This window comes from Apis laboriosa, unplaced genomic scaffold (assembly GCF_014066325.1).
Source record: "Apis laboriosa isolate Shangri-la unplaced genomic scaffold, ASM1406632v1 scaffold68_cov148, whole genome shotgun sequence".
Classification (NCBI taxonomy): Eukaryota; Metazoa; Arthropoda; class Insecta; order Hymenoptera; family Apidae; genus Apis; species Apis laboriosa.
In genome coordinates this window covers 5,728,960-5,743,193 of record NW_025224135.1, presented here as the reverse complement: position 1 = coordinate 5,743,193, position 14,234 = coordinate 5,728,960, and the positions used below count along the sequence as shown (strand labels likewise).

Here is a 14,234-nt window from a genome sequence, read left to right as displayed (position 1 = left end):
AATTAAAAATTCTAATAAAAAATAAATTTATACAACAAAAGTATGTCTAAATGACTATATAATTCTATGTCCATCTAATTTTTGATCAGATTGTGTTAAAAGATATAACATTGATATGATTTCATAATAGTAAAACATAAAAAGAAAGAATTTTCAAATCAAAATAAAATATCAAAAAAAAAATAGAAAACATTTATTTTTAATAGATAAAATTTTATTATTTTAAGATTTAATGAAAAAATATTGCTTAAAAATAATGAATATTCATCATGAAACAAAGTGAAAAAATATCTTTGTTCTATTTCTAATTAATATTAATCTCAAGAATATTAATATGTGTTTTTTTTTATATATGTATTCATATGTATTCTTTATATATGTATTTATTTTTAAATTATTCTAAGATTCAATATTAGAGATTCAATTCAAAAAATGAAAAAATATAAATATATTTGTTACGGAAAATAAAATAGTGATTAAATAGTTTTATGAAAAACAATTGTACTTCAAAAATAGTACATCGCAAATTGTAGTGGACATTATTGTAGGAAATCCCGTATGCTTTTGTTTCGAAGAAAGAAGGTGTGCAAAGCGAGCGAAGCGGTAATGTTGGCTAGACCGTGTTTCTCTGCATAGGGTCGCTGAACCATGTACTTGTCTGCAACTCAGTGCGATGCAACGCAAGGTTCCATTATTGTATATCGCAAGAAGTACACCAATTGCGGAACGAACTGATAAACCGTTAGTCTTGGATGAATCCAATCTTTGAGTATCATGGACCAAAAAACTTCAGAAAACGTATATGTTGTATTAAAGATTTGAATGAATCATTGATAAACATAGATAGAAAAAAATATATTCTCAATAATTAACAAATATCTTCTTAACAAAAATCTTCTTAAAAAAATATGAGAAAGTAAAATTTGAAAAAAATTTGTTTTAAAAATTAACAATAAAATTATTTCATTTAATTAATTAGTTAAAAACAATTATAATTTTATTGATTAATATTGAATATAATGTAAAATATATACAATTCTTAAAATTAGAATAATTTTTATAACTATTTTTTTATTTATATTATTTTTATTCTTTACAATTTTAAACAATATTTTAAATTTGTAAAGATTTTAAGATAAAGATTATCTTATAATTTGCATAAAAATTATATTTCAAGATGATACGTAATTTATATTATTATTATTATAATTTTAATTCGTTTTAGAAAGTGAAAGAGAATATACCTTCACAATCACATTTGCAGAATTGATGTTCATAAAGCGTAAAGTTCATTACTATTTCACGAGTAAAGTAAAAATATGTTAAAACGCGAAATATTAGATTTATCATATAAAAATAAAAATACAAGTATAAAAAGGGAACAATTTGATTTTAGTTTATCAACATAAAATTCTAGAATTTTATTTTCTTGGTCAACTCTCTTTTGTCTTCCATGAATTGCCCAGTGTCGACGTGACTCGCTGTAATTTTATACACGAATTGCATTACTTTCACAGTGGAATCAGTCGTTTCTTTCCGCCAGTAAGAATTGTAGATCATAGAGGAAAGTAGATCACAGAAAAATAACAAAACATATTTGTTTCTAAAACAAAATTTCGCTATCTACGAAAAAAAAAATTGCGATGAATTATATATTTAATTTAATTTTTTTAAGAATCTTAATTATATATAAATATGTAATTATTATAAGAAATAGCATATAAAAATATTTAATAATATTTTTTAATTGTTATGTAAGATATTCAACAATCGATATATATCAATTGTATTAAAATTATAAATCTTTAAATATTATATAAAATAATAAGAATTATTACATTATAATAAATTAATTGTTTTTTAATATAAACACTTATTATTATTACAGAAAGTGAGCAAGGTTCTTGGGAAAGCGGATTATCATACGAGTGCCGGTCACTTCTTTTCAAAGCTTTGCATAACTTGATTGAACGGTGCTTATTATCTCGTGATTTTGTTCGCCTAGGAAAGTGGTTTGTACAACCTTATGATGGATTCGAAAAACACCGTTGCAGTAGGTATGTTCTTATATTATTATTAGTAATATTTTTTATTATATTAAAATGAATAATCTGCTACTATTATGAAATAATTAAATATTAACTTCCTTATAAAATTTAATTTAAATAATTTTATTATTCATTACAGTAGTCACTTGTCATTCTCATTTGCATTCTTTGTGCATGGAGAAAGCACTGTATGTGCAAGTGTGGATGTCAGGCAGCATCCTGCTGTGCGACATCTTACAAGGACTTGCTTACAACGTACTCAAACTTCCCAATCTGGTGTTAAAGGTATATATAATAAATTACTCAACTCAATATAATTAATATATAATTAGTATAAATTATATTTTGTATATATATATTTAATTTAATTTTTTTAAGAATTAATATAAATTATGATTAGATATATATAATTATTTGATATATTTACTAATTCTATTACAGTGATTCTAGCTCCTTACGGACTAGCAGGCACATTAATTGGTCCAGTGGGACGTATAGATAGTCAACTTCTTGAAGAATGGAAACACTTTTATCCAATCAATAGCAGTAACATAGAAGCAGGACTTCCACCTCTAGTAGAAGTACTTGTTGGTGGTGTCCGCATGCGTTATCCTTCTTGTTATGTCCTGGTCACAGATATGGATGATAGTCCACCTGATACTCCTCTTTCTCCACCAAGTAGTCCTACTAGTTGTGAACATCCTCTCTTGAGTCAGCAGGAATTACAAGCAGCTACAGAATTACCAGAACGTGTATGGGCAGAATGTACTTTGAGCTCACCAATTTCTGCTTCCAAAACAGAATCTTCCACAGAACTTGGAACCTGGACCTTTATCGATCCAACACAAAAGTCTTCCTGTATCTGTTCAAAGTAAGTAATTTTCATGATTTTTTATTTTATGAATTTAAATTTTACTGCATTGTAAAATTACTATATTTCATAATTTTATTTGTAATTTAAGAAATTAAAAATTTTTTAAAAATTTCATTCAAAAAATGTTTATCTCAAAAATTTTATTAAATAGTATTAAAATTTAATCGTTTTGTGTTATATCGATACAATATAATTAAAAATTACAATGCGGTAATAGTAATAATAATAATAATAACTTTTATTCAATTTCTAATATTATATAAAAGTATATGTAAAGAATGCATTTATGAAATTATTGTTAGATTTTTGACTATTATTTTCTTTGCATATTTATTACATGTAGCAATAAACATATACTTCTTTTGACTGCATTCTATGTTTATCTGATAATATTTAAAATATATAATGTTCGTAATGTTGTTATTGATTCTGTCTGCATGTTTTAGCACAATTTATAAAATGTAGATTATTTAAAATATTACAATATAGATAATAATTTTTTTAATGGCTGCTGCAATATATGCATGTAAATTTAGTTCTTGAGAATGGCTAAAATGCAATTATTTCTTTAAATTAGTATTCTTTATGACAACAAAACTATCCTATATCAAAAAGTTTAATAAAGAATATTATAAATTTTTTACTTTTTTTAAATTATAAAATCTATGCTATAATAAAACTGAATAATAATAAATAGAAATCAAAATATTAAATATTAAAATAAAAAATTATAAATACTATAAAATAATAAATGTGAGGCTAAAAATACTATCATTGCTAAGATTTTATTTATTTTCTTTGTATTTTAAATAAATAATTAAAAGTCTCATAATTTTAAAGTAAAAAATATGCATATTTTTAAAAAATTCTAAAAAAAAAATATTATATATATTATTACATCAGATGTAGGTTTGAAAAATTGTAAAAATAATTAAAATTGATATTAAGTTACAGTAATACTTTGCATTTTGACTACAGGTTGGAATTAAAACTGGATAACGTGTAAGGAAAGTTTGTATCAGGAATGAATAAAGGATAAAGTGAGACAGTATTATTTATGTTTTAGTTAGATAGGTCCATTAAAAGATTTATTTAATAGTTTTGTTCACAAAGATATGACTAAGAAATGACAATGATAGCAATGGTCAATTTGGAGAACAAAATACCAATCAGAATGCAAGACATTACTGTATTTATTTTTGCTCCATATATTGCTGTCCAATAAATAATACAAATAGAAATATAAAAAACAAGATATTAAATACATCGGTTGCAGGTCTGCCACCCCCGGGGGTTGGAAGAGCCTGGCCTTCTCTCAGGTTCAGAGGGATAAAGGTGGACGGAGGGTCGTACCGTTTCATCGACGCTCTACCACCCAGTGGGATGCTTGTCCCTCTGTCCCTACTAATGCCCCCAGGTGGGTAATTTCTGCCCCGATATCAATGAGAAAATCATTTTTTTTTTTTTTTCATATCTTAATTAATCACCGCAATAATGCAAATATCGTTTGATCGTTATAATACCATAACGTCATTTTTTAATTCACATTGCTTATGAAAGCTCCGCTACTTATTTAATCAGGAGTAACTAAACCTAATTGCACGAATAATGCATTAATCAATATTATTATATAATGTTTTCATTTTGTATGTGGGAAGTCTCATTTCTGAAAGAATTATAAATATTAATTATGATAAAGTGTAAACAAAAAAAATCATTTATTATAATTATATATTATAATAAATAACATACAAGATATTATTTAGTACAAATCTTATCTTTAATATTATTAAAGAAAAATAATATACACATTTTGTATATATACATTTAATATATATATTTTATATATACTTTAAATGAAAGCTATATATGCTTATAAATATTATAGTAAGTATATTCATGCAAAATTGGTAAATCAATATATATTGTATATGATGTTATAATATAAATAGTACTGAGGTATATTATAAAACTAAAAACCTTACATAAATATATTTCTCTTGAATAAAATTAATTTTTTTATTTATTTCATATATTATTATACAATTAATTTTCACTTTTAATATTGCATAAAATATTACAATAATTTAATAGAGAAAAATACATATTCTTATAAAATATTATTTAAATATTTATGTTTTGTTTTTCTTTTTCTTTCTTTTTGAAATTTTGCTTTTTTTATTTCGGGTAATTATTAAAGGATGCTTTGCATGTATGTTGTTGTTAAAGAATGCTTTGCAGTATTGTTCACAACTTCAGCATGATTTTTGTATTTATTATATTTCTCTTGCTATATTTATTATATTAATATTGTAATTGAATTTATAATTTTATTTTTGATTACATTTAAAAATATATTTGTAACAATTTTAATAGACAAGTTTTAATAGACAAATATATTAAGTTTATTTTTTTACAATAATTTTTAATGGAATGATTATAATTTCATTATAAAATTTTGTTCATATAAATATTTATTTTAAAAAATCATCATTTTTTATTTCGCATGAATCAGTTTTTGTCAATATTATTTATAAATCATTAAATCTAAAATATTAAATATATTATTAATCTCTATATAACATTTATTTTTTAAAAGAATCTTAATTTATGATTATATTCCTTAATTGGAATAGGTCTGTATTGAACAGAACAGAAGCGCCAAGTACACCACCAGGCGGACCTCCTTCTTATTCAAGAGGACCACCAACAGGAGGAGATTGTTTACCAGTTCCATCTGTTGGCTCACCAGGATCTCCTGCACCTTCACCTCTTCCAACTCCACATTCCGAGCCAGCATCGATTCCACCAGCAGAACCGACAATGCCTACACTCAGCCCTCAACCACCACCAAGTCATGCAAACACTGCCCCACCGCTAACTCCTTCTCAAGGCCCCAAATCAACTTCCTCTGCATGCAATAATCAAGTACATAGTCCAGCTCCTGGACCAACATTAAAACGACCAGTCCTAGTTTCTAGAGAATGTGAGGAGATTTATTTAGAAAATGAACAGTCGTTACGTTGTCTCTATGATTATTCAATACAAGAAGCATGGCTCAATCATCCTGTAAAACGTTTTAAGGAATCTAATAACAGTCCAATTAATGTGCGGAATAACACATTATATCCACCAATGAATTCTCAAATTCCTCAATCTCAAACACCCAAAATAGAAATTAAACAAGAACCAAATGTCAATGTTGTAAGTGATTTTTTCCAGTTATGTAATATTATTATACTATAAATTATAAATTATATCTATTAATGCTCAATAGGGAGATTGTATTGGAAGAAGAACAGATCCGTATGAGTTTGATGCAGCAGGTGAAGAAAACGGTACAAGCGTTGATGGACTTCGACGGCAAAGAGATGATCCTTCTAAACCAGGATCCTTATTTACTAGCGAAGGTCTTCAAGCGTCTTACAAAGATTTAGACCAAATTTTTGATAATTCTGATCCAGATACTTCCAGTGACGAAACTGTAAGTTTTGATTTTTCTTTTTTTACTTTTTATTATTTAATAATTTTTATAATTAAAATAAATTACTTAATACTTCTTGTAGAATTTGAACCAGCTTCAAGTACAAACTCCACCAGAATCAAATAGATCTGGTGGACTTCATGAAGAAACCAGAGTAGATGCCAATAACAGACATAGTAATAGAGGAGTAGGTGTGTTACGACCAGAAGAACTTTCCAAAATGTTTCCAACACCACCATCCTTAGAGCATAATCCAGTTGCTTCTCCTTGTCAATTGAATGACTCTTTAATGGACCAGACGGAACTTTCTGTACCTCAACGACCACTTAGGCATCTGCCTGATATATATCCGAACATGGGATCTCCTCAAGAAGAGCCTATCGATGATTGGTCTTACGTGTTCAAACCTGCGCCCATCTGTAAGATGGTTGGTTCTTCCAAATATGCTCCACTTACAAATCTGCCCAGCCAATCATTACCTCCTGTTACACTGCCATCGCACTGCGTATATAGACCTTCTTGGCAGTGCAATCCTACTTCCAACAATCCAGATAAACCACTTCCACCAACTAGACCTGGTTCAGTCCAACAACAACCTTGTCCTCCAAGTCCAGCACCATTGGGAGCACCATATCGCTCAGCAACTATTTCCGGAAGACCACCACCGCCACCATATGATCAACCGAGTCCTGCCACATCTACTACTTCATCGTATCTAAACAAAAATTTGAATAGCATCGAGGCGGATACACCAGGTCCTACTCGTGCACCAGAATCGAACTCTCTCATAGTGAATATCCTTTTAGGTGACACTGTGCTTAATATCTTTCGTGATCATAATTTCGACAGTTGCAGTCTTTGCGTGTGCAATGCAGGTCCAAAAGTTGTTGGTAATATTAAAGGTGCAGATGCTGGTGTGTATCTTACACACTCATGGTCAAGTGGAGCTCTGTTTCAAGATGATGATCAGATCAGGTGTAGTTGTGGTTTTAGTGCAGTTGTAAATCGGCGATTGGCTCATCAAGCTGGTTTGTTCTATGAAGATGAAATGGAAATCACTGGTATTGCAGAAGATCCAGCGGAAAAGAAAAAAGCGTCTTTGGTTGCTGTAGCCTGTGGAGGGGGTAAACCATCAGAAGGTTTAGATGTGATACCACCTAGTGTGTTAGAATTGCTTAGAGAACAGTGCCTGATCATACAGAGTTCTGCAAGTAGTCTTTACAGAGCATCGAGAATCTACGCTACAATGAAGAGTTATCCAATGCTCACGCCTACCGTAAATATGTTGGAGTTTAATGATGGAAACGAAGTTTCGCTAGCAGCTCTTGATCAGGGTAAAATTAACGGTACGCACAATGAAAGGACTAATCGTATAATTGGAGTGCATCGATGGGTGTTTCTTAGAGCAAAAGGTCCTCAATGCAGTGGTGATATTGTGCGAATGATGAGAGCTTTACAACCATTATTACAAGATGCAGTACAAAAAAAATGTACCACTCGAATGTGGGAAGCACCATATACTGTCGCAGGTCCTTTAACTTGGAGACAATTTCATCGCTTAGCTGGTCGTGGAACAGATGATCGTTGTGAACCTCAACCAATACCTGCACTAGTTGTTGGATATGATCGAGATTGGCTATCTTTGTCACCTTATGCTTTAAGTTACTGGGAAAAATTGCTATTGGAACCATATGCTGGACCGAGAGATGTTGCCTATGTAGTGGTAGCACCTGATAGCGATTGTGTTGTTAATAAAGTAAAATCATTTTTCCGTGAATTATCAACTACATATGAAGTAAGTAAATAGGTTTTTATATAACATATTTTTATTTTAGATTATAAAATTGTAATTTTTTATCAGATTTGTCGGTTAGGAAGGCATACACCTATTTCAAAAGCATTGCGTGATGGTATTCTTCGAGTTGGAAAATCATCTGTACAAAAACAAATCAAACAACCAATAGACGATTGGTTTAAACTTTTAGGAGAGAACCAATTAGGAGAATTGTTAAGATTATATGCCCAAGTCTGTAATCATCGATTAGCTCCATATTTAACACAAGTTATTCAAGATCGAAGTTTATTAGATCCCGGAGATTCGCAATCTAATAAGCAACAACAGCAACAGCAACCACAAACAACTATTCCCGTTACTGATACAATGCCAGCTACGCCCGATGTAATGTCAAGTAAACCTGAATCTATTGGTATGTTTTAATATTTTTCTTGATCATTTTGAATTTCATTGCACAATATATCGCATATATATTTATTGAAATATATTTTTAAAGAATGATTCTAGAGATCAAAACAAATACAAAAGTTAGTATACAAAATTATAAAGATATAAAAATCTCCATAAATATATTAACATCCTTTATATATGAATAATGCCATTAAACTTTTTTTTTTTAATTGAAATATATTACTAAAGTTTAATGTATTTATTTATAAAAAAATTATATAAAATTTGTAAATTTTTAGAAGGAGAAAATCCTAGAAGTGAAACCCCATCGTCAAACACAACAAATACTAATTCTAATACCGGTAATACAACACCAACTTCACAAACTGCCACAGTACACACTAATACCACATCGGGTCCAGATGAAGAGGAAGTTGAGCCTCCAGCTATAGTTGTTTATTTAATAGAACCTTTCTCATTGGGAGGTCCTGAAGATCCTGATCGTCGAAGACTTGCTATTTTAGCTTTGTTACGTGCATATTCGACAGCAATTAATAGCATGCCTGAAAACATTAGATCTAATATAAATGTTCAGGTGAGATTAAATTATAATTTTTCTTATATTTAAATAATTTGATCAATTTAAAAAAAGATAAAAAACAAATAAAAATTAGATTTATATATCAAAAGATCAGTATTTAATCGAATATATATATCTTATATTTTAATATGTAAGGATGCGTTGCATATAATTGTAAATAACTAATTGTAAATAATTAATTTGTAATTTATGTTTTCTTCAGATAATATCTTTGGAAAGTATAATGGAGTTAGGACGAGCTAGAGAAAGGCGTAAGATACAGGATGAGATGAGAGCTTTAGCATTAAATGTATTTCTACAAGGTCGTCGATTATTAAATCATAATTCCACAGTAAAAAGTCTTACTGGATTCGGTACTGCTGCGGCAGCAGATCTTTTTCTTAAAAGTAAAGATGTAAGATCCTATTTTTTATCTCTTGTGTTTAATTGTATCAATTTTTTAAAATAAATCAATTGTGTTGCCCGTGTGCCTATTAAAATGATAAAAATAGTAAAAGATAAACAGGCCATGACTCGATCATTTTCAGTCTTATAGTAATACTCTTGCAACTATACATCAGGAACGAAACAGAGCCCCGTACCGGTTATACTCACCAGCCTACGTCTTGGCTCCTCTACGGGCGAAAAGTGAAGCACCGGAGTCTTTTGGCATTGCTGGACCAGAAGAGTGTGCAGTTTTGTACCTCAGTTACTGCCTAAGCGAAGATCAATCTTGGCTACTTGCGGTTGCAACCGATGATCGTGGCGAAATATTCGAAACAGCTACTATCAATATTGATATACCCAATAGGAAAAGAAGAAAACGCGCCTCAGCCAGACGAATTGGATTACAAAAATTGATGGATTTTATATTGAGTGTAATGTCTCAAGGTGTAAGTAATTTATAAAACATAAAAAAATTAAATGAATTTTTTATATTTAATTCTTATTTTGTGTTCATAAAACGCTTATGATTATATAAATCTAGTCAATAAGTTTAATGAAAAAGTTATACAAATATTTTTAGATATATTTAAAAAGTAATAAATTTATTTAATACAAAAATAAAATTTAATATTAATATTCAATTATTTTAAAATATCAAAAAAATAATCAAAATATAATTAATGATAAAAATAAAAAATAGCAATAATAAATTATTATATTTAATATTTAAATAATTATAAATATTTTATTAAAATAAATACTTCTACATTCATTCATTTAGGTACAACCTTGGAGATTAGTAGTAGGTCGTGTAGGCCGTATTGGACATGGTGAATTAAAAGGTTGGAGTTGGTTATTATCGAGAAAAGCGCTTCTTAAAGCCTCTAAACATCTTAAAGAAATATGTGGCCAATGCAGCCTTTTATATCCGTCAGCAGCACCTTGTGTGCTCAGCGCCTGTTTAGTCTCCCTTGAACCAGATTCAACTCTCAGGCTTATGGCTGATCAGTTTACACCTGATGAAAGATTTAGTCAAGCATCGGTAAACTGCCAATTGTCTACACCACAAGATGTTACATGCACTCATATTCTCGTCTTTCCTACATCTGCTACCACACAGGTAACTTTTTGTTTAAATTTTATTTCAAAATATAAATAAAACATTTAACAAAAACCATTTGAAAAATTCATTAACAAAAATCATTTGAATATTCATTAAAAGAAAATATATAGAATTACAATTTTTTTTTATTAAAAGAAAACATATTTTTTTCAAAACATTAATTATTTTATTAATTTAATAATAAAATTCTTTTATTTATATATTATTTATATATTAATTCTTTTATGAAATTCTTTACTTAAAAAAAAACTTTATTTTCAATTTATCCTTCTTTGGAAATTATATTCTATATAATTCTAAAATATATTTAATAAATAAAAATAATAAAATATATTCTGCATCTTATCTGTACATTCCTATATAAATTAATATATTGAATATAACTATATTTAGAAAAAGTAAAATTTGTTTTTATAAATTAAAAAATAAATATATTTTTAAAAATTAATATATTTATTAAAAATTATTTTTAATAAAATTTCAATAAAATTCTCTTTTATTCAATATCTATAATTTTTAAATATCTAAGAATAATTTTTTTGCTATAGTCATCACAGACTGCATTTCAAGAGCAGCATATTAATGGACCAGAATTAGGAGATGATGAACTATTTTCTGCACTAAATGATGATATGCCAGAAGGTATGGAAGGCATGGGAGATTTCAACGATATTTTCAATGTATGGCCAGAAGCTGGTGCTGGTGGAGGGCAAAGTCCTGGAGGTAGTCCACATCGTCCTGAGGGATCTCCAATGGGTGGAGACGGTGGTGGTTCAGGTTTAGGCAATCATGATGGACCTGGTAGTCCATTTCCATGTAGTAACACACCAAGAGTAAGTTAATATATTATTCAAATTCAAATTTTTATTTAAATTTCTAAAATTAAATATAGTTTAAAAGATTCAATTCATTTCTATTTTAACTCTTGATGTTAGTAAATATAATTATACTTACGAATATTATTGAATATTACATAATTTTTTATTTATATTATATCATATTATATTAAATTATATTATATGAATTTTAATAATTTTATTTATTATTATATTTTTATTTTATTATTATATTATATTAAAAAATAATTTTATCATAAAAAAATTAAATAAAATAATAAGATTTTTACTAATACTTTAACTAAAATTTTAATTGAATTAAATATAACAAAATAAATGTTTTAATTATCATAATTATTATTTATATAAAATTAAGAAAAAAAATTAATTCATATTTGATAGGTTGCAGTTGCTGAACAAGCAGAAGAAGTAGGAACGCTATTACAACAACCTCTTGCTCTTGGTTATCTGGTATCTACTGCACCAACTGGACGAATGCCACCATGGTTTTGGTCAGCTTGTCCCCATCTTGAAGGAGTTTGCCCAGTATTTTTAAAGAATGCCTTACATTTGCATAGTCCAGCAATTCAGCAGAATAGTGATGATCTGTTACAACAACAAAGTGCACTCACTGCTCATCCATTAGATTCACAGTATACCACCGATGTGCTCAGGTTAATATTATTGTTTTCATTAATTATATATTTTTTCTTTTAATTATTTAAAATTTTTATTAGAAATATTATTATGACTAGTAATTTAAATATTCTGAAAATGACTTTTAATTACATCAAAAAGAGTGATATATTTTAAATTAAATTAAAAAATTTTACTATAGTATTTTAAAATTTTATTTAATACTTAATTTAGTAATTTACAATTTATGATATATATATATATATATATATATATTAAAATTTAGTTTAAAATATCATACATTCGTATATTAATAATCTATGTATTTGCTAAATTTTTGATAATATATTTGCTAATTATTATTACTAATATATTTCAGATATGTATTGGAGGGATATAATGCCCTATCATGGCTCGCAGTGGATGCGAATACGAAAGATCGTCTATCCTGCTTGCCAGTGCACGTACAAGCGCTCATGCAGCTCTACCATGCAGCAGCAGCTCTCGTCTGACCCACACCCTCTCCCTTCGTAGTGCAGTATGTGCACCTCTTTCATGCACTTCTTTACCATACCGTCACTTGGGGCTTTACGAGAGCAACTGGTTTCCTACGTCCGTCTTCAACTGTTTTTTAGAGACTTTGAGATTCTTCTGGATAACTGGAAGAACGATCTTTCGACCATTAGTCGAACCTCCAATGCGAAACCGACTTTTTTTTGTACTCGATTCTTTTTTAAATTAATGCGATAATACATCGTGATTGTAGCGTAAACTTGATGATTATCAATGCACAGTAATTCTTTTTAACATTTTTCTATTCGTGTAATTCGATATCCAAAAAAAAAAATAAATAGAATGTATTTTATGTTTTTCAATAATCGCGACAAACGAAAATAAGATAACACGAAATATTATGATGACCGTATATTGCCATATACCAAATGGAATCTAATGAATGGAAGGTAAAATTTTATGTGTGCGAGAGATTGATAGAACGAATGAACTTGTAAGAGAATGAAAGAGTGAATAAAAGAAAGTGTGAAAGAGAGGAAAGAAGAGAGAACGAGTGCGCGTGTATAAATGGAAAAAAGAGGAAACAAAAGAGAACGCGCCATAAGAAGTTAAACAATTGCCTCTCTGTCGGTAGATAGTTCAATTACAAATCAGAATCTCTAGAAAATTACATAACCAAAACGTTTTTAATTGTAAATTGAATTTTGTACAAAGCTTTTATTATTAATAACGACGAAGTAATATAAATAATATTACGTTGTTTTTTAATTTTATATAGATGATATAAATGAAAAAAAGAAGAACGGAAAGGGAGGCGATACTTCTTTTTTACAAATAAAATGCCTCGTACAAGCCCCTGGTGTGAGATAAGTACGACAATTATACATATATTATATTATATTATGCTCGCGCGGCACTGGGTCACTGTTATCATGTTTCCTGGACCCATTAGCGCAATTTTTCGATGCTGTTTGACAAATTTTATTCAAATTAGGTGACCTCTATATATTATACATACATTAATAGTGTAAAATATTGTTTTTAAATAATTTATGAAGTGAGAAACATCGCCGAGATATTAGATAATTGAAAATGAGCGAAAAAAGAGCAAGAATAAAAGAAAATGAAAGAAGGGCACAGAGAGGTTTGTTCCCTGAAATTTAGGAAAAAAAAATGATTTCATAAACAAATAAATGAGCGCGCAAACAAAGCGAAAAAGATATATAAGAAATAAATAAAAAGACAAGAGAAGAGAATACAGGGCGCGTCTGAATGGAAGCCGATGGTGGCTAATTGCGTCAGTCGCATAGTACAAATATGACTTGTACATAGCAATCCCTAATCCTCTCCCCCTTATAAAGTTAATTGGTTAATTTACTCACACACCACACTCACACTGTATCTATAGTATTTATTATCTGGGTAGAACATCATTATTGGGATTATTATTATTAATTATTATTATTATTATTACCATTACCATTATTATATTAATATTACGAAATACA

At 28.5% G+C, this 14,234-nt stretch overlaps 1 protein-coding gene across 3 annotated transcripts in view; it reads left to right on the top strand.

The window, feature by feature from the left end:
* LOC122718649 (mediator of RNA polymerase II transcription subunit 13) overlaps positions 1–14,234 on the top strand; it is a 26,476-nt gene extending 12,242 nt beyond the window's left edge. The window contains exons 3-17 of one of the 3 annotated variants that reach the window (XM_043943867.1): positions 1,889–2,057; positions 2,188–2,333; positions 2,490–2,919; positions 4,199–4,339; positions 5,559–6,126; positions 6,200–6,406; positions 6,489–8,201; positions 8,268–8,613; positions 8,891–9,186; positions 9,395–9,586; positions 9,753–10,064; positions 10,400–10,738; positions 11,290–11,574; positions 11,980–12,251; positions 12,593–14,234. In XM_043943867.1, coding sequence (XP_043799802.1) covers positions 1,889–2,057; positions 2,188–2,333; positions 2,490–2,919; positions 4,199–4,339; positions 5,559–6,126; positions 6,200–6,406; positions 6,489–8,201; positions 8,268–8,613; positions 8,891–9,186; positions 9,395–9,586; positions 9,753–10,064; positions 10,400–10,738; positions 11,290–11,574; positions 11,980–12,251; positions 12,593–12,725 — 5,549 coding nt within the window. In that variant the 3' untranslated portion in view covers positions 12,726–14,234. Of the gene's footprint in view, positions 1–1,888; positions 2,058–2,187; positions 2,334–2,489; positions 2,920–4,198; positions 4,340–5,558; positions 6,127–6,199; positions 6,407–6,488; positions 8,202–8,267; positions 8,614–8,890; positions 9,187–9,394; positions 9,587–9,719; positions 10,065–10,399; positions 10,739–11,289; positions 11,575–11,979; positions 12,252–12,592 lie in introns of all 3 variants that reach the window. The other 2 variants (XM_043943866.1, XM_043943868.1) reach the window with 2 other exon arrangements.